Source organism: Hippocampus zosterae, chromosome 16, assembly GCF_025434085.1.
Source record: "Hippocampus zosterae strain Florida chromosome 16, ASM2543408v3, whole genome shotgun sequence".
NCBI lineage: Eukaryota > Metazoa > Chordata > Actinopteri > Syngnathiformes > Syngnathidae > Hippocampus > Hippocampus zosterae.
Genome location: NC_067466.1, coordinates 15,445,830 through 15,471,264, shown reverse-complemented (window position 1 = coordinate 15,471,264; position 25,435 = coordinate 15,445,830). Strand labels below are relative to the sequence as shown.

The window sequence follows — 25,435 nt, the reverse complement described above, 5'->3', positions numbered from 1 at the left end:
ACACTTGTCTGAAATGCTCTCATACGCGCAGAAACACTCACACAATGCTGAAACGTTCTCAGACACTACTGAAACAATCTCATCCACATTACGAAAACCAAAAGACAAACACACAGAAATGCTCTTACACGCAAGTGGAAAGCTCCCAGGTGGATGACAAAAATGCTCTCATACTACTAAATCACTCTCACACACACTACAGAAATATATTTTACCAATAGTATTTCAGGCGGCCCGGTAGTCCAGTGGTTAGCACGTGGGCTTCACAGTGCAGAGGTACCGGGTTCGATTCCAGCTCCGGCCTCCCTGTGTGGAGTTTGCATGTTCTCCTCGGGCTTGCGTGGGTTTTCTCCGGGTGCTCCGGTTTCCTCCCACATTCCAAAAATATGCATGGCAGGCTGATTGAACACTCTAAATTGTCCCTAGGTGTGAGTGTGAGTGCGAATGGTTGTTCGTCTCTGTGTGCCCTGCGATTGGCTGGCAACCGATTCAGGGTGTCCCCCGCCTACTGCCCGGAGACAGCTGGGATAGGCTCCAGCACCCCCCGCGACCCTAGTGAGGATCAAGCGGTTAGGAAGATGAATGAATGAATGAATAGTATTTCATTCACGTGTATGACAAGTAATCGAAAATCACGTCGCAGATGAGCCCCCTCATTGACGATGACTTCCCCAAGGACACGTGGAGGACACCGACGATCACATTGTGGCCCAACAAGTGCAATTTTTTTTTAATGCCCGTTACACCAGCAATTAAATTGTACTAAATGGGATTTCTATCAGAGTTGTTGGAAGATATTGAGTAATGGCTCTTTAAGAGACCAACTGGCACGCGCTTTCAACCTGCAACCTGCAAGTTCATTTTCAATGACTGATAGCCGGCCCACCGGCTCTCCCGTTCTAATCAATAGCAGTATCACCTTTACTTATTTAAGATGTTGGCTCATTACGCGGCGGCACGGGCGCCACGAGGAGAGCCCGAGGTGAAATTGTAATTAAAAAGATAATATCTTCCTTCGCGCCACACGTCATCGGAATACTTAATAGAACCGCGACGGACATTAAATACGAATGGAGGAATACATTTTTATAAGGGATAAAACTTGCTTCTCGTCACCATTGACTGGGATGCGATCCATAATCGGTTTTCGGCATTTTATTTTATTTATTTATATATAAATATACGGGCGGCCCGGTAGTCCAGTGGTTAGCACGTGGGCTTCACAGTGCAGAGGTACCGGGTTCGATTCCAGCTCCGGCCTCCCTGTGTGGAGTTTGCATGTTCTCCCCGGGCCTGTGTGGGTTTTCTCCAGGTGCTCCGGTTTCCTCCCACATTCCAAAAACATGCGTGGCAGGCTGATTGAACACTCTAAATTGTCCCTAGGTGTGAGTGTGAGTGCGAATGGTTGTTTGTTTCTGTGTGCCCTGCGATTGGCTGGCAACCGGTTCAGGGTGTCCCCCGCCTCCTGCCCGAAGACAGCTGGGATAGGCTCCAGCACCCCCCGCGACCCTAGTGAGGATCAAGCGGCTCGGAAGATGAATGAATGAATGAATATATATACATATATATTTATATTTTTTTTGGTGGGGGTGAACCACAAAATCGATTTGCTGAGTTTTATGAGACTTTTGCAAAGATGATTTTTTAAAAAAATATAAAAACATGGTAGTCATGACTGAATGCAGTTTTTCTTTTCAAACCATCGGTCTTGAAATTTGGTGCTTCTTTTCTCATCGTTTCATTAACACTCAAAGATGGAAGAACAATCAAAAACAACGCTAGTTGTTTCAGACATTGATATTTCTTTTTTTATTAAGACAAGAACTCTATTTTTTGTTTGTTTGTAAAAATGTCTATTTATGAACCAATACAAAATGTGAATGGGAATGTGGATCTCCTCTCCTACGTTAACACACATGAACATTTCCCAGGAACAGCAGAGAGACCAAAAATATCCAAAGAACCAAACAAAAACTAACAATGACCGATGACACGAATCCAAAGAATTTTTTTTCTTTCTTTTTTTTTTTTTTTTTTTGGAGCTTCCAAAGGCGGCGGTGTGTTCGAGGTGGACAGTTAATACGACAACTTTTCGGATCCCTGTACACTTTATGTCAACACAAAGGAGTACTTGCACAACTTTTACAGTGCACCAAATATTAATTAAGAAAAATACAGAAAGCATGTACAACACAGAGGCTAAATTGCGCACCAATTTGCCGTCAATTTCCATGTTGGACGTTTTTGTTTTGATGTCACTGAAATTGAAGTCACACATGAACCTGAGGGCATTATTAAAAACAAACCAAAAAGAAAAAACTGTCCTAGAAAAAAATTCTGACCTTTTCAACACAATTTTTTTTTTGTAACTTGAATGGACATTTAGTAGAAAATACACGTCACGTATTTATTCCGCTATTTTACCTACCACCGAATCCTTAAATTTAAATCCCATTTAATTTCACAGAGATGGAATGGAATACATTATCTCGCATTAAAAGAAAAAAAAAAGTTCTAAAATTTGTGTTCATCTTGTCCTGATCCAAAAAAAAAGCATACACTGGATTGTCCAAATTTTGGGGGTGTTTTCCTTTTAATCCAAAATTTACACAGCAAATTTTTGTCCATTATGTCAGTTTTTTTGTTTGTATCTGAAATATTTTAAACATCCACTATTTCAAAATTGAAATGATTTTTTTTCTTTCTCAATTTCACCGCTTGTGGTCATTTTGATTTATTTCTTTTTCTTATCATATGCTCTGCTTATGTCCACTTTTTTTTCAGGAAAAAACAAAAACTCAATCAATTAGGAAGACCTCTTATGATTCGTCTTTTTTTCGCAGTTGGCTTTTCAAATTTGAAATTACACTCAACAAGTTCTACAGCTTCTATAACATCAAGCTTTCCTAAATTTAGGATGACATACATTTTGGTCAGTTTGTCCCCCAAATTTATACTTACTGACCAATTTACCAATATCGTGGGCAGCCAGGTAACTCAATGTATGTACTTTGGATTCACTGTAAAAAATAATTAGCAGTATACAGTATATTCAAAACGGAAAACAATTTGAATTTGTGCAAATCACATAATAACTCGTCAACCTTGGTTTGGTGAAAAGTGTCGCGTAGGACAATTTTGGCCATTTATTGGGAAGTATATCTTGAAGTCTTGTTCCAAAAAGGCAAATCTGCCGCTCTGTGATTCTCAAAAAGCAACATTAAAAACGCTCATAATAATAATAATCATAATAATAATAATAATTGACCATGAAACATCACAATTTGAACCCTTTCCCGTTCCCGACCACGTAACGAACAACAGTGTCATCGACATATACAGTGTTAACGCAAAACTCCTTTGTGAGTGCAGAACTGAATCAATCAATCAAAAAAAAAATCGGAAGGGTCTTGGATCTTATCTGCAACGCCCGTTCGGTTGCCCCCCATTTATGGTTAACCCTTTCAGGGACAACCGTTACTACAGCGTGTTATCATCTTACAGGGTGCATGAAAGGATGAATCTATCCAGCGCAAAAAAAAAAAAAAAAAATTCCCATAACTCTCGCTCAGGCATGAAAGCTGTTGTAATTCAAGTGAATTCTCTTTTTTTTCTTTTATTCTTTTCATGCTGATGATATTAAAGCTGTCGGATGTAATGCGGATGTTTCACAATTTTGCGTTGCCAAACATGCCAGGTAAAGTGTTGAATGTGTCCACACAGTGAGCAAGTACACTTTTACGAAGAGACGCGAACAACAACGCAAATTTTCGGGAATATTTTAGATTAAAAAAAAAAGTGTATTGTTAAATGAGTAAGATTACCCATTGTTTGATATACATGGACAAAATTATGAATTTTATATATATTATATATATATATATATATTATATATTTTTTTTAGGTGAGAGCCACTTCAAGGACTTCAAGGAAAATTTTGTCAAAAGGGTTCATCAAAAAAGTGAAAGTTGCCACGTGATTTATTCTTTTTTTTTTTTTTAACTAATAAGCAATGTCTTTTCAATTGCTGTCCAAAGAAAGGAAAGTCTGTTGAAATGTCGTACTTTTTTTTTGCGAGAAATCTGAAATTCAAAGTTGTTTACGATTTTTTCGTGCTTTTCAGCCTAAAGGAAACGGGATATGCTTTGACGACTGTATTAACATTGCCACATTAAAATGTCGACAAGCTGTGATTGTGAAAATTGTGGCCAAATGACTCAACGATGAGAACAAATTGTTTGAATTGTAACGAAATGTTCAGAAATGGAAACGGGAGCCATTCAGTTCAATTTGTTAGGCATGCTGCTTCCTGTGTGAACACATCAACATCGACAAACAAATGACGCTGTCCAAATGGGACCTACTGTACTACGCCGCAACCCCCAAGACGCGAGCGCCTTCATGCAAAATTCCGCCGCCGACCGACGACCGACCTCAGTCGTAAACGTCGGGTGACTTTTGGCGTTCCTCGGCACCCCACCTGCCACCACTGAAAAAAATAATAATAAAATCAAACTTTCATTTTTGCTTTGGCCGGTGATACAAAAAAAAAAAGTGAGAAGAAACACAGCACGTACATTCATGCAAGTTGAAAGTTAGAAAAAAAAAAAGAAAAAAAGCACACTAGGAATGGGTAACGTCCAAAAAATGATATATATATACTTTTGTACGAACTGCCCTGTCACTAAGCCACACCCCCCGAATAGAGACTGGCCAATAAGAGCACGGCACGGCACAGCACAGCGGTCCGAGGTTTGCCTGGCCGTTGATTTTTCTTGAAATGAGACGTTTTGGAGTTATATGAACAGTCTTTTAAAGATTGAAGTTACCCAGAATTTTTTTTTTGAAGGGCAAATGTTATGGCTTTTCAATGTCTCAATCCAAAAATCATGTTCGGTCCTTAAAAGACCTTAAAAGTCCTTAAAGGACCTTGTCCATTGGTCCAGTAGTTGTTTCTCTATCGACACTTCTGGCAGTTCCCTCGGACCCTTCAGAGACCGACGTTTTACTCGAGATATTTTTGCCACCACCTGTCTACCGCTCATACGCGACAAACGGATGACGCTCGCGTCTTCGTCTTGGAGTGCGTTTGAAAACCACCTCGCCAGGGCGGAATTTTTGGACTGAATCGAAACCATTTAGACCGTACAGATTGTTGACGCTAAGCTGCGTTTCCATCAGGGATAAGTTGCGACTCACCCTCAGTCCTAATGAAAACGACACACAATGGATGTCGGGGGGGGGGCGGGGGGGGGGGGGGGGGTTGCCAAATCTTTCACATTTTCTTGCGGCCCCGGCGGGGAATTCAATTGTGGCTTGCCATCGTGACTCAACGAGAGCTTGCGAGGAAACGGCGGCTAAGCAAAAGGAGATAATACAGCGCAGAGTGTGAAATACAAATCGTGACACGGCGGGCATTGTTGCGGCGCTTAAAAACAGAGGTGACCAAATATGAAATTCTTCAAAAAAAAAAATTCTGTTTTTTTTTTTTTTTTGCTGCCTTCCTTTTGATTATACACTGAAGGTCGTGAGTGAGGACTTTGGGGGAGCGTTGGGGTGTGGGGGCATCTAAAGTCCACAGTTGTTTCTTATAATTATGTACAATGATATGGTCAAGCATTCCATGCATTCCCCCCCCCCCCAAAGGATGGGACATAATGGTCGGAGATATTTCGGAGATATACACTGGATTGTTGCGATGAAGCGTCTGGACATGAAAGAGGAAGTGGTGGTGAGAGTTGTTTTGGGGGACTAGCGGGAGGGGCGCCTTTGTTGTTGTTGTTTGTTTTTTTTCCCCCCCCCGTACCCTTCGCGGCTATTAAAGCCGAGGCGACGAAGACGGGGAGGTTGTGAACTCGACAGGGAAAAAAAAATAAAAATAAAATAAAAATAAAATCCGAACAAGGCACAGAATTTTCTGCAAACGGTCGGGACTCAACGACAACAACAAGAAAATAAACGTGTTGTTAGGTAGGTGCTGAATGGTGAAGCTCTCTACGGTGATTTTCGGACCCACCTCCCATCCGCAACCCCCCCCCCCCCCCCCCATCCCCTTGTCCGTGTCCTAAAAACCATCCTTCTTTTTGATTATACTTTTTTTTTTAAAACACATAAAACATTCCAACCTACATCTGCGGACTAGACTAGACAAACGGCTTTTCTTCGCATCTCCCGCCCACTAAAGTTGACCTTGAACCATTTCAGATCCCCTTCTAAAACCTGCAACCCCCACCCAACCCCCTCCCACCCACTCCCCGCCCCAGAAACAGCTGCATCCCAAAGAGGACACTAAAGGTGTCGGGGGGGTCCTGCTTTGATTAGATGTAGTACTCCTTCTTTTCGTCGGAGTTGCTGTGGCCGCCCTCGGCGTTGATGATGGCCGTGTCGGCGTCGGCCGCGTCGTCCGCCCCTTTGGCTTCGTGCGTGAAGTAGGTACCTGAGGAAGACCAAGGAGGAGATCGCCGCTAGACAGAGACCCAGTGTCATTGCTACTCAACCATGTCTTCCATCTAGTGGTGAAATGTGATATTACAACTTAATACTACGATAGACATTGAATACACACAATCGCCTTTATTGTCATTGTATAGCATACAACAAAATTTGGGTGCCACTCCTTAGTGCAATTCGAAAAAATAAAATAAAGTAAAAACAAACACATTTTTGAAGATTTCTATTTTTTTTCTTTTTCCACACATTTTCCCCAATTTTTCATAGAACCCTTATTCATATCAACAAACGCGCTTACTTGTCGTTAGATTATATGAGAGCCCTTGATGGGTGGGGAAGGGGTGGGGGTGGGAGGGGGTTGGGTGGTATCCTTATCAGGGGTTTCTGAACTGGAAACTTTGAGAACCTCTTGCCTAAGCGGAATCTAGGTCCCCAAGATGTATGGCTGGTGTGAAGACTGCGCTAGCTAGCCGCTAGTCGCTAATGGGCTCAAAAGGTGAAAGGTCAGGTTAACCTGACAATGAAAAAAAATTATGAAGAAGACCCTCTTCCCCACTCCCCATTAACACGAATGGTCAAAGGGTAGAATCAGCAACTTGAATTGGCATCACTCCTCATTTTTACCGTTGTCGCAAAGCTAACAGGAGGAGAGTAAATCTCATCAATGAGCTTGCAAGTAGCCTGCCAGTTCATTTCCCGCTGACCTCCGCAAGGTCAATTTGGAGCCCCACCCCCACCCCCCCCCACCCCCCCCCCCCCCCGGATGTGCCGTCGTGCGCCGATCTCGAAGAGGAGACGCGGTTCGAGGCGCAGGCTCGACCGGCGGGCCACATGGCGGGAGATTAGCGTGATTAAGTGCCGCGGGATGTTGCGGCTCGCTTTAATCTTTGGTGTCATCTGAGCAGCAGGCTGTTATCCGGTCGGTGACGAAGAGGGCAAAATTGGAAATTGGAAAATTTCCAGGAGGATCCTAGTAAAATTTTTAGAGAATTTTGGGCTTCGTCGCAGTTCGGAATTCTTGAATTAGCTTTTGTGGAGGTTTTTTCAGCTTTTCTGTTGAAAGAAAAGCGGCAACTCCGGGATTGGCTAACTGGCAGCTCGACACTCTGAGTGGCTACTTGATTAATTAAAAAATAAAATAAAATAAAATAAAATAAAATAAAAAATTTCAACAAGTTTTTGTTTGCTGTTAACGAACCCAAACATTTCTTTAAAAAAAAAAACAAAAAAAAAACACTGATAATATGAATAAGGTTTCTCTGAAAAATTGGGAAAAAAAATGTGTGGAAAAAAAAAATTAAAAAAAGGAAATCTTCCGTATCCCCGTCCAAGACGGCGGCGGAACCAATCGCCGTACGCCGCGTTTCCGCCACACGACGGCCCGCCATCCGTTACCTTTGTGTCTGGCAAAGTAGCGTCCCAAGACGATGAGTAGACAGAGCATGGCGAAGACCACCACGGCCACCACTCCCCCGATCACCGCGTGGTCCACCGTTCTGGGGGCTCCCTCGCCGGCTCGAGAATCTACAAGAAAGAAAATGAGATTTGCGTCGTTGCTTTGGACCGTGACAGCCGACCAGACGATATGTTGATGCGAGTTCTCATTTATTACTAGCAGACACGCACCACCGAAAGGCCGTCGCGACTTCGGACGAGCCCAGTCGACTTTTAACCGCGAGATGCTCAATCACAGCACGCATTTCGCCAATCATTCTACTCGATGTTTTCATGGTAAAATACACCGCAGCGCTCTCATGGGTTATTAAGAAGCGCTTCCGTATAAGTGCCGTTTTTAATTTTTTTCTTCTAGAGCAGCATGTCCAAAGTCCGGCCCGCGGGCCAAATCCGGCCCGCGGTCGAATTTCATCCGGCCCTCGGCCCCCGTCATAAAATCAGTGCCGTCTGGCCCGCAGGTTGGGCGCAATGGAACACGTGTTGCATTGACTGAGGTCTCGTAGACTGGTGAGTGATGTTTCATAGAGTACTGCTTCCCTCTAGTGGCTAAATGAGTAATAGCATTCACTAAATGAGTAATAGCATTTAGACACTAGAGGGCATCACTCACGAGTTAGCAAGACATCACTCCGTTTTTATATTGACTGATATGTCATATTTCAAATTCCTGTTTCAAATGAACCAAAAGAAATTCTTAAGATTGTTGAAATTAAAATAAAAATGGAAATGTGACTGGCTTACTAAAATTTGTTGAACAATATTGTTGTTCAATGTAAAGAATGTCAGCCAAAGCCGGCCCCCCGACATTTTACCACATAAAATCTGGCCCCCTTGGCAAAAAGTTTGGACACCCCTGTTCTAGAGGTTTACTTTGCAGGCAAAGTCAGAAGCCAAGGGAAAAAAAAAAAAAAAAAAAAAAGCGCATCAGGGATGCTTGCCATCGGTTCTTAGCAATCTGTTCACGTGGAGTGGCCCATCATCCATTAGCTGCAGTCGCTGCCGAAAACCTCCCCGCGCTCTTCGCCAGCCTCGCACTATAAGGGATTTGTTGAGCGGCTTCCAGGGAGCACACACAAGGATCAGGCCACATTTTGACTAATGAATGCCAGAAGCGGAAGAGAGGAAGGAAAAAATAAATTGATGGACAACGTCGGCCAATAGAGAGGAACAACGCGGGAGCACACTTGACAAAATTCAACCCCCCCCTCCGACCCCCCTGATTAATCCGACGACTTTAGATTTTGTTTCCAGTGCCTATGCGGCAGCGTCAATTAAACCCCCCGCCCCCCTCCGGCAGAAATTCATCCGACATCCGATTGCTTTGGGGCCGCCGGTTAGCTCTTGACGCTAACCCCAAAGGGAGGGAAGGGAAGGAAACGGAAGGAAAGACGCAAAAGAAAGAGCACCATTGCGCTCTCTCGTCCTCGTCTCGTCTTAAATTTGCAGCATCGAACGGTGGAAACGCGGTCGCTAGAAATGTCGGATGGAATACGTCATCGCCTCCGTCCCCAAAATCATTTCATCTTAAAATCAAATGGCGAATCGATGATTTGAAGCTCACCCTGGAGGAAATGAAATCCATTTTCAGCACTTCCCATAGGGGGGATGTCAACTGCGTCTCTGACGTACGCGAGCATTTTCAAAATAACGTTTGTCTGAATGTCATATTTCAAGATCTCCATTTAATCGCTAGGCTGGAAAACGTCTGCTGTTATTTCCTGAAAGCGCTCGGACCCCTCACGCCCCCTCCCCGAAATCATACGACGCAATTTGCATGTCATATCAATGAGCGTCACTTAGGAGCAAATATTGTCACACGCCGGAGTATGGGGGGGGGGGGCGTTCGGGGATATGTACTTTTTGCTGTTCCTTAAATGTCTTTCTTTTTGGGGGGGGGGCAGGATGACAAGTGTTTACCGTCCCAAATGAACCGCTTCTTTGAACAGCAGAGGAGGAAGAAAATATGACATCACGTCCCCCGCCGTGCCATTTGGACAATGTAGGTGAACAGGACAGATGATCATTAAGATATTGATTTTTGACTTAAGGGATAATTGTAGTCAAGATACATCACTCCCATGTCCATTCCCCCCCCCCCCCCCCCCCCCTTTGCTCAGCGTTAGGTGAGTGTTAAACTTGGGTGGCAGCGTATTTTGCAGTTTGACGGATTGTGAACAGAAAAAAAAAGGGCTTTCTTTGAGTCGGCGATCGGCACGACGCCTCCTACTCGAAGTTTACTTTTCAAACTAAACATGAAACAAAGACATGTCAACGTAGCGTGTTCACATCTATGCAAGTCTTGATGTTTTTTTTCCACTTAGTACTCTAAAGAAGGGTCTGTAAATGCCCGACACTGAAATAACTGTATTATGAACGTCGGCTAGCTTAATGCTAGCGCATTATACAAAGCGCCTTCGACCGGCTAAAGAAACTAGCATCGGTGTATTTATTACGTCACCTTTAAACGCATACCGACAGAGGATACAGCCCTACTCGCTTGCATATATTTATCCCTTGCTAAAACAAATATCTTAACTCAGCCGGATGTTTCTTTTTTTTTCACGTTTAGTCACCAAAAATCTTTCTGTATTATGCTAGCTAGCCCCCTGGTGGCCATTGCGCGTAATGATCAATACAAAGTCCAGTGAAGAGTCTTGATGAGCTAATTCTTTACGTTTTATTCACCTGATGTCATGACAAACTCCTTCTGTCTCGATTTAATACGCACCCGAAAGACAAAAGGATTACGGCAGGGATGTCCTCCAAACAAGGTGTCCACGGAGATAAACAGACGGAGCGGCAGGACCGCAGATCGCGAGTGCCAAGGTGGAGTATCTCATTTTTTTCCCCGCCGACGTGCCGACAGGAGCCTTGATTTGAGACGGTGGAGATCTTCTAATTGGATCTGCTAATCTGCTAATTAAGCACTGACGATTTGGCTAGCGCGCCGGTCGCCAGATAGAGGGGCAATCAAGCGGCGAGTGGGCGGGGTGTCATAAGCGCACGTCGGCTTGTCAAGATCCACTCGCGCTCGCCCGCGACGCCTCTCGCCTAAAGAGAAAATGTAATTAAAGTCGCCACCGACCTATTCATTGAACCTATTTGAAAATGTCACCGCGAGCGTCTCCTTGTCAGGTGGCGCGCAACGCCGCTCTCGTATAGATTGACTTTTTTTCCTGCGACGTTCGAGAGCGCTTTAATGATGAAAGACGATAGTCCTATCGAAACACTGACAAGAGTCGAGGGTGGGCGAGGGGAGGGGCAAATTGAAGTAGAAAGTGAGATGATGAAGAAGATTTTCGGCGGAATAAGGACAAACAGCGATTTTTAAAAAATGTGTGTGTGTTTTGGACATGGAAAAAAAAAGATGTGAGCGTAAATTTGCCGTATTCCCTCCACCTTTTTGTGATGACAAGCTAAGCAAACATTCAAAGTCATTCCAGGAATAAACCAAACAGTCCATTAGCTCTCGAGGAACCGTGTATCTTTTCCCTAATGGACTCATTTATCATTTATCTAATCAGGGCCAGTCTTCATCCAAAATGTAATATAATTACGGGCTATAAGCGTTCTCGGGATATTGCGCTGTATCTAGGCCACGGCGAGCTCGATAAACACCTTCTAATAATGGCTTTTAGTGGTCTCGGGAGTGACTTATTCCGACGCGTGGAGGACTCGCGGTGGCTCCCGAGGCCAAATGAGTTTGTGGCTCATTGCGGTGATGTGCATCAGTCCCACTAATGGTAGTCGGGGGCGGGCTGCGGCGGGGAGGGGCTTCTCTCGGGTATGATTATCAACCCCCGCAAAAGTGCAACCTAGCCTTTCATCCCCGCTGTCACTGAGCTGGCTATAAGTCGGCTGCGACGAAAATATCCATTACAGAGGCCCCCCCCTTGTGAGCGCAAAGTTACAGAAGCTAAATGTCACTTTGGAGTTTTGCGTCAGGAAGGGAAACCATGGGGGGGGGGGGGGGGTAGTAAAAAAAACAAAAACAAAAAACAACTGCGTCAAACATGTCGCACGGGGAAAATCTCATTACGTGAGTGCAGTAGCAACTTTTCACCAACAGGGGGTGATATAAACCATGAGTAAGGTACACACATCGCCCAATGGAATGTGGACCGGAAATTTCTGTCGGGATATTTCGTGCTACTTCAATTCGATGAACCGAGTGCTTTGCCCCCCTCTTGTGACATCCAAGGAAAAACGTTGGACATTTTTATAGAGGAGTAAACTGACAAATTGAACTTGTAGCTCGAGGTGCCGCTGTGTATTAAAAAGACGAGTGAGTAAGGAAGTGATTCAGAGGTGGCAAAAAAAATAAAATAAAACACACACAAAATCCAGAGGACATCCACAATGCAGTTCTCCGCTTCCACACTCTGTCGAGTGACAAAACAAAGAGGCTGTGTTTTTTTTGTGTGGCGTCCAGCGAAATGACATGAGGGGCTTTGCGTTAACATGCGTGCCCGGCAGACACTTGCTTTGCCCGAGTGTAGGAAGTGTGCCAAACCCACTAAATGAAAGCCCCCCCCGCCTGTCCCTTCCCCCCCAAAAAAGAGTGGCTGCATTCGAATGTTGCGACAAACAGCCCGTGGCAAGTCTGTGCTCGATCTCTCAGATGAGCTTTTTCATTAACTTTTCATGTCTCCCCCCCAACCACCTCCGCCCTGCCCATTTGAATGAGTTAACAACTGCCCCAACCCGACTGCCAAACAACTTTCCATTTTACATCTCCCCACAAACCTAAACAGCCTTTTAAAACACGAGGCCTCCCGCGACACGCCCCCTTTTCAAGACCCGCAACGCTAGCTTTGTCAAGCATCACCACGAATGAAAACATCTGGCCGCCGAGCACGAGGCGCTCAAAGCGTTTCACGTCGCCGCCTGGCAACCGCGGGCGCGGATCCGATGATAAATGAGCTCCTTTTTGATTCGCGCGCCGGACAGCGGCTCCAAGTAATTTCCGAGGTAATGCGGCCTACTGGAGCGTTACGCGCCACCTGAGAGGACGGACGGAGGCGCGTAATGCCTCCGAAATTAGGCTTTCGGGAAGTCGGCGTAAACAAGCCAGAATCAAGCTCTATCGTTAGCATCCTCGTGCACGATTACGTACGCAGGTAACGTTTTGTTTCGTGACGCGTCACGAGACAAATGCGTTCGGGTAGTACATTGAGATATATTGTACTCAGAGAGTGGCTGCGGCTTATTTGTTTACTCAACTGAAAAGTGGAACAGCCATTTATTATTTATAGCTTAATAGAGAGTGGTTTAAGCTAATAGCGTGTAGAAAAAGAATTGGGGGTGGGGGGGTGAGCGTCAGAAAGATCAGCGAGATGATTGTTTTGCACCTCGTCGGGAGGGGGGGGGGGGCCCAAAGCACCTTCGATGTCACGCAAACAGTTGGCGAGAGCGCCCGCAGGTGTCTCATTTGCAGCAGGTAGCAGAAGCGGGGCGACAGATGGGCAGCATCCACAGCGGATGGCAAATTCGTAAGCGTCTGCTCGCTGAAAAGATAAAAAGTGACGATTGGCAACAAAATGATTCGTATGCAGTAAAAAAAAAAAAAAGAAAAAAAAAAAAGACTGTCAGCTACTGATGTGATTTTTTAAAATTTATTTCCCCTTTCCTGTGGCGCCTTTCAGTTTTTTTTTCATTCCGTGACCATCCTCAAAACCCGCACAAAAAAATTATTAATTAATTTAAGTAAAATTAATTAATTAATAATTAATTATTGGAACATAGATAATACAGTAAGATATATATTTTAAAAAAATTATATATACAAACCAAAATTATTAATTACTTTCACATTACGCTTTTGTCACTTGCTGTTATGTCTTTTTTGTTGTCACTTTGGCCTTTTATTTTATTTTTTTAAATGGACAGCACCTAACTGTTTTTTAAACAGTCAGTGAAATCTAAGGATTAAAAACAAAAATGAAACTAATGAAAAAAAACCCTCCGAATCATCTTCACATGAGTCTTTCCTCACCCATCGCTCACGTTTCTGATGTTTGAATATTCCTCAGAAGTGAACTTCTCGAGCGGGTGAACTTATTTTTCCACTTGCATGGCAATGACGCCCGTTTAAGTCAAGAGATGGAAACGCAAGCGCTTTGTCACCTGTCATCCTCATGCGGCTGCAAAACTCATTCATGCGCCTTCCATCTCTTCTGATGGGAGGGCCCCCGAAGGCGAGAGCGGCTTTCGCATGGGGGGAAAAAGCACCCTCCACTCATCTTAAAGAGGGAACACGAGAGGAGTGGAAACTGAGGATTGGGGGACTCATAAAAAAAAAAAAAAAACTTGCCCAATTGATAAAGTGGTATCACTTGATCTTTTCTTTATAAGGCTGCAAACTTATCTTGTGTCGCCGGAGTTTCGCTGGAACTGAACTGCGAACATTCTTTATACGAATGAAACTCATGACGTTATGTTTTACTTCTTTTTTTAAAAATTAAAAATGATAAGCGGTTTAGGTGGAATAAGTTCACTAATTAAATAGAATGTAAGAATATTTAGATAAATAGAATATTTACTGTACCTGTCAGCAATTTTGTTGTATTATCGGTCTACATGCCTTGCTTCACCATTTGTGTTCAAACACGCGCTTCTTAAAACATGGCGGTCGATGCTAGCCATTAGCACGTCAATGGTGTTTCGGACTGTTTGTCAGCGTGAAGCTAAACAGACTTTCCTTGGGCTCACGTGAATGTTATAAATGCTGCAATTCTCTTTGTTTTATGTTTACTTTTACAGCGGGACGCCACTGGATGTCGTTTCTACCTGGTTTGGGTGGGGAGTGCACATCCCTTAAAGCGACAGAGACTCACCACGCTTCACTTATTCATGCGCGGGTGAAAGAAAGTACAGATGAATGCACCCCGCAGCAGTTAAGAGACCGAGAGGAAGTTATTAGGAAAGCGTGTTTGCTAATCACCCATGTTGCCTCGCTTTTGTTAGTCATGGCGTCCGAATGTTCCAAACGTCTTCCTGCGAGTCTCACTGAGCTGGGCGGCCAATACGGAACAGTCTCTCCTAAGTCTGGCGTCGTCAGATCTCGTGGCGCTCCTCAATTATCCCGACTACTTTCTCCCGCTTGCTGACAGCCACGTTGACAGGTGCGCACTTCCCACCCCCCACAAACCCCCCTTGCAGATGTGCTCACCTCTCCAAACAGGAAATTAATCGGCTTGGAGCTTGCCGTCAACTAGCCGACATGTTCTGCTAACGTGCCCTTTTGTTTAAGAGTGAGCGGATCGAAGCCAAAGAAATCGAGAGCCTTGAACGTGAGGACACACGGCGAGAGACGACGAAAAAAACAAACACTAATACTAACATTGGCATGTAAGTGTCAACGTTGACCTTTGAAAATAAACACAGACGCTAGCATTAGCACGTCTAGTTCTGCAGCAGCATGATACTCCGTATCCTTCTCTTTTCTGCAGTACTCAGTTTTTTTTCGGCCTATGGATAAAAAAAATTCTACTCCACAGTCTCCATTTTCGATGAGACGCCGATAGCGACGACCAAAACAAAGACACACGTTAGCGTGCTAACGTTAGCATAGCTGGTTCGTCAGCAATACAGTATTAGACTCCACCATCTCAACTTTGCTGTACCATTTTAACATTTGAGAAAAGACATCTGGAAATGATCAAAACAAACGCTAACGTCAGAAAAAAATAAATAAAGTTGCATTCAGTGTGGCTTGGGCGTTGCTGCTAGCAAGGCTATTTTATAGTGGAGCGCTCGAACCTTCTGTCCCTTTCATGAAATGTACAAGGCGGCCGTTCCGTGTCAGCCCCCTTCGTTCCTCAAACCACAACATGCTGGGCATCGCCATGGCAACAAGATTCCCCTAGTCTCATGCGGTCAGCGCCGCTCCGATGCAGTGTCACTCATGGGTGCAAATGAGTGACATGCGCAGCCTCCGCTCAACACGCCGAGGTGATTCATTGGCTTAATGGAAGCCGAGCCTTGAGCTCTATATAACATACAGAGTGAAAAGGAGACCAGAGCCGGGATTCAATCTGTTGGTAAAACCGCTTCGGCATTCAACGTGAATCGGGTAGACGCTAGATACATTATTCCAGGTTTCGTTACGGACCAGAGTAAATAAATCAATGCAAATTACTGAGCAATCCCTTTTTCACAATCCTCCAAGTAATTTGCCGCCATGTCATGGTAGGCAAATATAAACAATGACCCTTTAGGGCGGGGCGGAAATTACCTACGCATTTTCGCCATCCGCGAACCGCCGTTTCACAGCACAGTCGGTCGATTTTCAACATGGATCAGTCTATTAACTCATTCAATCCCAACCATTTTCACTGGAGCAACCCCCTCAATCCTAGCGTTTGACTGATCTTGCAAGGCCCGCAGAATATTTGGTTCTAATGCGATATAAAAAACGGAGCCTACCAAAAATCGGCATTACAAAATGGTTTCATGAAACCTGGGCAAAAAAACGGCGAAAAAAAAAAGCTTTTTGTAAAAGCATGCATTTCAAGCACGTGAGGCATCACTGCCACCTACTGGACGTTTTTTTAAAACATGATTTACAATGCAAACGCTTTATTCTCATTCATAGATTGCATCAGACCCTCCTCTCTGACGCAAAAAGAAAAAAAAAAGACAGACATACAAGTACATCCCTGGTAGGCGGGGCCTAATTTTAAAAAGACGTACAAGTACGTCTTGCTTCCTCAAAACAGGGGAGCCATAAATACTTTGCAGTAACTCTTGGGTAACTTTGACCAAAGCATATCACAGACTTGTTAACTCATTCAGTACCAGCCAATTGTAGACCAAGTCTGAAAAGACGTTTAAAAACGTCTTTGGGAGTGAATGAGTTAACAGGACAAGAAAAAAAGTCACAGAAATAAACTGGCACTGCAGGTGCAGGAGAAGCCCCCCCCCCCCCAAAAAAAATAAATAAAAAAGAAGAAGAAGAAAGTAGAGATACCAACCATGAGCTGCAGGTTCAGTGCTGGGCGCAGTGTCTGAGCGAGCACACAAGGAGACGACACGGTGGAGCAAGAGGAGGAGGAGAAGGAGGAGGAGTGAGGAGGTGCGGAACAGGAGAGACGGCATGCAAATAAAGGAGAAGGAGGGAAGGGACGGGGGCAGAAAACAAATAACAAACATAAGCAAGCGTTTGGAACACTCGAACATACGACAAAAAGACAACAGGCCAAAGGGAAAGCGACGACAACCAAAAGGCTGTGCAGCGAGAAACACACACACACACACACATACACTCGTCGCTGTGTGCTACCACTTTTGATTTTTATTTCATTATTTTTGTAAATGGACCTGCCTAATCAATAACCTGCCCAATCGATGACACCGCCCGTATTTGAATCCCCTCCACAAACCAGTGTCCAAATGTAAACGAAAGCATCTGCTACCAGGAAACAGAATGGCAGTAGGAGTGGACCATGTGGGACTCCACAATATGCTCGCGCGCTCTCAAGTATGTCAAAGCGTTCCGAGTGCTTTCCACGCACCGCGCGAGACCTTTGCCGACATGACACATGCCGATAAAGTGCGGGCCAATCGTAATTATGTATGCACCAAGGCGTTAGGTGGCAGCCCTTCGCTTGCCAGATTGCCAACCAGCCGCCGGGGCGTCCCCCCCGTTGGCAGGCCGAGATTACTTCTTTACGTCTGATGGCTTTTCCAAAAGACTTTCCTCCTCCTCCTCCTCCTCCACTTGGCTTTGGCCTTGTCATTTGCCTTCCATCTCCTCGAGTGTTTTACGCATCCCGCGGAGCTCCGCTGATGGAGAAGACAATGTCTGGCATTACCTCCGGGGGTTTTGTTTCGATACCGTTTACAAGTTTTGGAGGCTCGGCGGGCGTTAAGTCGTTGACTATATCGTGGCGGTTCGGCTGTGAAATCCCATGACGGAATACGTTTCGAACTACTTTGTCGCTCGGAAGAAATATTGATGTGCGAAAATCAGGTTGCGAGCGGTATGAAAAGAATGTGCCACCACAAATTAACATACGGGGACCAAATTGTCCCCTTTTGTCTGGAAAAAACTAAGCAAAACGCCCCCCCCACCCCTCCCGGATAAAATGAATACATAAATAAATACATACATAAACACAAGTGGAGGTGGACAAAGTCTATTTTGGGCAAATTGCAAAGCAAACCCTGAAATTCACCCGTCATGGCCGCTTTCTCACCAAAATGGCTGACTTCCTGTTTAATTTTGGTCTGACCAACATCATGGGGGCTTTATTTTTGTTAAAAAATTTTCAGCAGTACTATTGAGTGATTTTTGCCAAGAGTGGTGGCGGTTGCGTTCAGGAATCATGACATCCCAAGTTTTTCATCAAGTTTGTGAGTTTTGTGAAAATTTGTGTGAAATTTAATTTCGGAGCTGATTGGGATGATCCGTTTTTGGTGGGGTCAGTTTTAGGAATTTTGTGGTACCTTGAAGTCTCCAAGAAAGCGACTCGGTTACGTTGGGATCTTTCTCACATCCACCCAAATTCGTTAATGTATTGGTAAAAAAAAAAAAAAAAAAAAAAAGCCGTGCGCGGCTAATTTCCGTAAATAAATAATACTAAAATATTGAATGAGTTACAGAACTGTAACTATATTTCTTTTTCGGGGACAGGTTTCAGATACAATCACAAGCGAGTTAATTGCGTTGGAGGTTATGGATATATGATATGAATGTCAAGTGGGCTTTGCTGTTGGTATTTTCTCGATATTGATCAGCTGGAAGCTGCGGGCTTGGCTTTAACCTTTCAGCTCACCGTGGAAAAACATCAACAACTGAAGAAGACGTTAGCATTCCACACCGACTTTTTCCATTGCGCCGCGATAGCGTCAAGCCACGCTGGCCGTTTGCAATTTATCCTCATCAAATCAGTTGGAGTTGACGGACTCCAATTTGAAAATGGATTTGGGATGGGGGGGGGGGTGTTGGAAGTGGGAGACGATGGCGTAATCCTTCACAGGAAGTTCACCTTTGATACGGGAAAAACGTGCGAAGCGCCCCCCCCCCCCCCCCTTTGTCGCCAGATGGTGTTTATGCGATTGGAGACCCTGACAAAGGCAATAGATATTTATTTGTAACTTCCTGACTGCGGCGAATTGCTTCATCAGCCTCGTTTAGGCTCTTCCATCAATTAAGACGCGACGCCGGCTCACCTCCAGATTGTCTGATTTGCATCGGACGCACATTCATAATCTATTTCCTTCACTCGGCAATTAAACCGCATTGTTTGCCGTGGCGGGCTGCTAAATAAGGCGATGATTTGTCATATTGTGTCGACGGCGCGGGCTGGCGGGGAGAGGGCGGGGAGGTCACGACAGATCGCGCGAGGGATGAATCCCGATGAAGGTAACTCCGCCGGGGGGTGGTTGCGCGGTGCCAAAAATATGTGCCGTGTCTGCGAGGTAGGAAGGGCAAGAAATGACGTTTTTTTTTCTGCACATTTTGCTTTCATTCAATGGGCATTGTGCCGCTCCTTCTCGTGTGCATGTCGTGGCCACCGGGGGGAGGTATAGTCATACAGCCAGAAACATATACGGCGCATGAAGAAGTCCGAGCTAGGAAATGAGCCACAGTAATTTGTGGCCGCTCTTCACAGAAGATAAAGAATATATGCCGGGGAGAATTGCGGTATTGTCTGTCGTCATGTGTTGCTCCACAGTGTGTGTTCAAGAGTGTTACTTACAGGGTTATGTAGCATTATTATTAGCATTATTACTCCAACACCGACGCTATTTGTTAGCTGCTCTATGGCGTTTTCCACGAGTGGTTCGCATTAAGCTAGCAAAAAGCAAAGTTACGTGGTCGTTTTAAATACACGTATAATTTTCTGTTTTCTGTTTAGGGTGACAGCAAACTTATTTGAAGAATTCTACCCAGAAATCGGCCAGACTGTTGCTCGTCGTGAAGTTGAGTTGAGTTTCCCGCCACCAGACAGCACTCGTAACCAGAAAACAGGCGGACTGGCGTCACTCATGTGCAACGTTCTAAGAGTGGACGAGAAGGTTATTTATAGCCCCCGTCCCGCTCAGGAGAAAATTTCTTTGACGCAAATGAACGTAAAGGCAAAAACAGACAGCAAGTGGACATCGGAGTGTGAGGCCACGTGTCCGGTCCGGGGAGGGGGCCGTAAATGGAAATCCCTGTCATGACCTAATTGCACGGCGATAAAAGATGTGTGAAGGCAATAATTTTGACATTTCCCAATGTTTTTACCTCCACCCGCAGCCACCTGCACACGGAGACGCACTTAGGGGCCAAGTGTTGGGGTTGTATAGATTTTTAAAGTGCTCCATTTTGTCTGTCTAATGGGAAAGTGATGGAAAAAAAAACCCCTCAATAGCACTCTGATAGATTCATTTGGCAGTCTGTGATCTGTGAAGCCCCCGCTGTGGCTAAATGAAATCAACTGGCAGAGTGTATTATGGCCATATGAGCCCGCTGCTGCCTTCAATCCATACACACAGTCAGAATAATAGAATAGCAGCGCGTAAGGACAGGACATCTGGCAGAAAGTGTAAATGGTTTTGGCTTCCCACGGAAAACATCGGACGGGAAGTTTGCTTTCCATTGGGCCGGCGCAGATTGCTAATTTGCCTTTTTTTTCTTAGCTTGGGACACAAAATCACACGGCTGCTGTGTCTTGACACTTACAGCGGTGCCTTGAGAGCTGTAATCTGGTCTATTGTTTTTTTTTTTAATATATTTTTTTGCTTTTCATGCCAGTCCTAGATAAAGTTTGTCAACATGCATGCATAGCTGAGCCTTTAGTCCGCTAGCTTAATGCTAATGTGACCGCACGATGGGAAAGGCAACTGCTCCTCGAACACAAACGATGCAGAAACACAGACGGAGAAATTCAATAATGAACATTTTCTTTATCCTCTGTGAGGAGCTGAGGCGTCGATCGCGTACAAGCGTCTGGTGGCCAATTGATGCAAAGTGTGATTTGCATCCTGTCACTTGCCTGAGAATTTTCAACTCATTCAGTACTAGCCAATTCTCGACCAAGTCTGAAAAGACGTTTAAAAACGTCTTTGGGAGTGAATGAGTTAAGAGAGGTCAGGATGAGTCGGGGTAGGATGAGCACTGCTTGACCACCGCGGCTATAATGGCATACGTTACACACTCAATTAGATACAGTGATTAATTGCGGCTACAAAAAAAAAAAAAAAACGCTTTCGGGAGAAACTGCTGCCGCATGCTGAGATATCGTTGATACTGATGAGAGTGGTCAGTAATACAGCGCGTCCCCGGGAGAAACTCAAATTGAATGCGACGAGAAAGCATGAGAGGGGGGAGAAAAAAAAATCAATAAATACAAGCAGATTACGATCAACGGGTCGAAAGAGTCAATAGAAAAGCCGTCTCAGCCAATGCATGTCCTCGAGGATGGGTTTGGTTACCATGACGACCACGGCACTGGAGGCGAGCGGGGACGACTCGCCCACAGTGCGGATAAAAACGCACCCCATAAAGACGAAAGCAAAACCGCTGGATTGTGTTTTCAATCGCGGGAGCAGCACTTCACCATTACGGCCGGGGAATTGCACACGACGATGAGTGAAGCCGACCTGTCGTCTTACGTCGTCGACTTTACCGGATATTGAACTGAAATACACGCCGTCGCTTGAAAGTGGCTCTGGAACTTCCCCTCGTGTATTTCGAGGGCATGGGCAGGGAAATTTTGATTTTTCATTCCAGTTCGATTTGATATCATTTCATTCATTCATTCATCTTCCGAGCCGCTTGATCCTCACTAGGGTGCTGGAGCCCATCCCAGCCGTCTCCGGGCAGCAGGCGGGGGACACCCTGAATTGGTTGCCAGCCAATCACAGGGCACACAGAAACGAACAACCATACACGCTCACACTCACACCTAGGGACAATTTAGAGTGTTCAATCACCTGCCATGCATGTTTTTGGAATGTGGGAGGAAACCAGAGCACCCGGAGAAAACCCACGCAGGCCCGGCGAGAACATGCAAACTCCACACAGGGAGTCCGGAGCTGGAATCGAACCCGGTACCTCTGCACTGTGAAGCCCACGTGCTAACCACTGGACTACCGGGCCGCCCTTGATATCATTTCGATTTTTAAAAAAAATTATTATTACTTCAGTGAGTTTGTTAGCTTTTATTCAAAGAACATTTGAGTGTAATTTTTATTCAGTTGTAGGATTTTTTTTTTTTAATCGATGTAATTGTTGAGTGTGTATTTTGTAAGTTTTTGTGGACTACAATGACCTTATTATTAGTTTCTACTCATTCAAAAAGGTGTAGTATTAGTTAAATGTTTTTACTAGTTGTAGAATCAGTTTAAGTTTTCTTTTAAATAGATGTAATTGTCGCGTCTGTGTACGTGAGTTTTTGTGAACTATAATAACCTTGTTGTGGGCGGAGGCATTATGCAAATGAGCCCGATTGTCACATATCCATGTGAGCGGAAACCAAAAATTCAAAAAGTCAACAGTCCTTTCTATTTGCTATTTATTATTTTTACGCAAAGTAAAATCTAATTTTACCTTTGGCATTGACTAAAATGAGAAAAGTAAAGCCCCCCCCCCCCCCCCCCCCGCGCCGACAGCCGAGCAAATAACCGCCCCCCCCAAATTGTTGTTTTTTCAAATATGGCTTTCTATTTTGTGGCTCTGCTATTCCCTCGGGACTTATTAGGCACACGAGTGCAATCATTTGGGAATCTCACAGTCAATCAGGCCGTCGGTAGCGACGAGGGAGTCCGCGCGACTGCCTCGACGCCCGGCGCCCAGGTGCAATCAATGCCCCCGGCGCGGAGAGGCATTGCTTTTAATCCAATCGAACAGCATAATCAAGCACAATGGCCGTGATTCGCGCGTGAGATTTGTTCCAATCGAGCGAGCTGTCAGCGAGGCTTTTGATTGCGCGCACAGCTCGGGCTGATGAAGAAAGCGGCGAGATTTTTAAAAATATATTTTTTTTTTGCACTCATAACAGCCTGGAGTTTGATTTCGAATGGAATTGTTCAGATTTGGAGTCTTTTGGGGTTTTTTTTTTCTCCTCTTCTGGTAGGAAATAATAGAAAAAGTGTGCTGCAGCACTCACAATTTTAGTTTGTGATTTAAGGCACAAGTTTTTAAATTTTTTTTGTGATCTGGATCGTAGTCATACAAGTGTAAAAAAATATATAGTCCCCCCCCCCCCTTCAAGCTTCATTGTCATGCTCGAGTAAAATATCTTAAATCAGTTTTACCAATGGAAGTGAATGGAAATGCCATTAATCCGTTCTAAAAAACAAAAACAAACAAATTAGTATTGCACTCCCCCCAAATCATACGTTGACCATAGAATGCAAAGAAATGACGTTTTTTTTTTTTGCCACATTTTTTTTTAAAGCCACCGTAGCAATATTAGGTGTACGTTGCAGAGGATAAAGAATGTATGTGCGGACATGTATTTTTTTTTTTATTTTTGCCTGAATTTATTTGACTTTGCTACTACGAAGGTATTTAACTGGTGTTTTTTTCAAGTTTTATTTTAAGTTTTGCTGAATCCTAAATGTCGAAATCAGTGAGTAACCATCACGATTATTAGGCATGATTTCAATATCAATCCAAATGATTGATGATCGGGATTCACTTTTTATGCGTGCGCTACTCAACTGCTTATACTTGACAACGAAATGCGACGTTGCCCGTTGGAAAAAGTTTTTACTAGTCGCAGCAACATCCCCCTCCGACCAAACGGCGTGCGCGGCATCATCCGCAAGCTAGCAGCATGAGGGCGATACAGTACCTTGACTGGCTTTGGGGTGGAAGGAGGAGGAGGAGGAGGTGGTGATGAAGGTGGAGGTGGTGGCAGTGGTGGGTGTGAGGGTGGTGGTGGTGGGAGCATCTGAATGAGGAGACAAATACATGACAAACTCACAGGGGGGCGGATACAAAATGAGGGCACCAAAACAAAAAAAAAAAAATATGGAATGCCATGTTTCGGGCCAGCAGCATGGTGGTGTTTTTTGTTTTGTTTTTGCCCCGCGCAGCACGACGACGCTAGTTAGGAGGGATCAAAGGCCTTAATGAGCAACGTGCGCTACAGACTAACGCGTTCGAGGTGATCGGCAGGTGAAAAAGAAGGAAAAGAGTCAAAGTTGACCAAATGACAAAGTCGACAATTTCCACTGCACTTTTAGTTTCAAGACAGGGTGTGTATCTTTTTACATTCAAAGCTCAAAAGCTTGGAAACGGATTAAACAGATTTTTTTCCTTCTTTGTACTCTTCTTTGTACCACTTCTTTGTATTCTTGCTGCTGGAGGCTGTAAATTTCCCCAGTGTGGGACAAATAAATGATATCTTATCTTATCTTATCTTATCTTAAACTCATTGGTATGATTTCCTTTAAAGGAAAACTGCTTTCGGAGGTCGCACTAATTGTACTTCACAAGAACGAATTATGTCCGAGGAGCACTTTTGTGAACAAAACAACCCGGAATTTGAATTCACGCCACCGATGTCCGTCACTCAAGTTGCTTTTTGTCAACAAAAAATTTTGGTGACAGCATTCAAGCAGCTTTTGTCAACTCATTATTGTGTTTTGTGCATTTTATGGCTGGCTTCAGGTTATAAAGCAATTATAACATAATTGCTTTAACTATGAATATTGTTTTTTTTTTAAATTCAGGACTTTTTTTTTTAAATAAGAAAAGTGAGCAGTGTTCTTTTTTTTCCTTTTCTGGCGATACTTCAAAGAAGAGCTTTCCTGACAGACAAAAACCAAGCGTGAGTATACGTAATTATAATTTCGGTCAGCTTTTTGTGACTAGTGTCCGCCATTAAGTAGCTTTTTGTGAACAAATGACTGCTATGCTGATTTTTAAGATACGTTTGTAATTTATTGCCAACTTATTTTCCAGGTTCGCCAAAATACATTTTTTTTTTTTTTTGCTCCAGCTGCAGCAGCAGCAACAACCCTCCACGGTTTCCAACCTGATTATTTCGACTGCCAGTTTGAGGCAAATTGAAAATAATTACCTCCCAAAGTTGCATGAAGAAGGTAATAAAGTTAATAAAGGTTACAGCGCCGTGGGTAAATGTCTCCGATGAGTGGTAGCGAGCTTGTTTTTCATATGAAAGTGGCTCGTTTGCCTCGGGGGCTGGATACGGATGACGCAGACCGCGCAAATCTGCACACTTGTTAGTCTTTAACAACGAGCACTCCAGCCACACAAGCCAAGCGAGTCATTCAAACAGACGGCGCCCAAGTGCGCCCGGAGCCAAGGTACGAGCGCAGATGAAGACCTTCAGCCGTTCGGAACCCCCCGCCGGGGTAGCGCGTGATTTTAATTCATCGTCAGGTTGCATCTTTTTAAGACAACCTTGACGAAGCAACAAGGCGTCGGAGAAGGGGGGGGGGTTGGGGAGGGGGGATTGGTCCGCCGGGCCGCGTGCCGGCAGACAACGCGTCGAGCGGACTCCGCTCAGGTGTGGCGCTGTTTAATTTGTTTCATCCCACCGCCAGCAGATGTTTGAGATCAACG

General features: G+C 44.5%; 1 protein-coding gene across 4 annotated transcripts in view; it reads right to left on the bottom strand.

Moving 5' to 3' along the window:
- Positions 1-5,800: 5,800 nt before the first annotated feature.
- The window catches only part of cadm1a (cell adhesion molecule 1a), a 218,813-nt gene continuing 199,178 nt past the window's right edge, over positions 5,801-25,435 (bottom strand). The window contains exons 9-12 of one of the 4 annotated variants that reach the window (XM_052047281.1): positions 23,697-23,795; positions 16,881-16,913; positions 7,846-7,974; positions 5,801-6,436 (exon numbers count right to left, since the gene is read on the bottom strand). In XM_052047281.1, coding sequence (XP_051903241.1) covers positions 6,318-6,436; positions 7,846-7,974; positions 16,881-16,913; positions 23,697-23,795 — 380 coding nt within the window. In that variant the 3' untranslated portion in view covers positions 5,801-6,317. The remainder of the gene's footprint in view (positions 6,437-7,845; positions 7,975-16,880; positions 16,914-23,696; positions 23,796-25,435) is intronic. The other 3 variants (XM_052047282.1, XM_052047283.1, XM_052047284.1) reach the window with 3 other exon arrangements.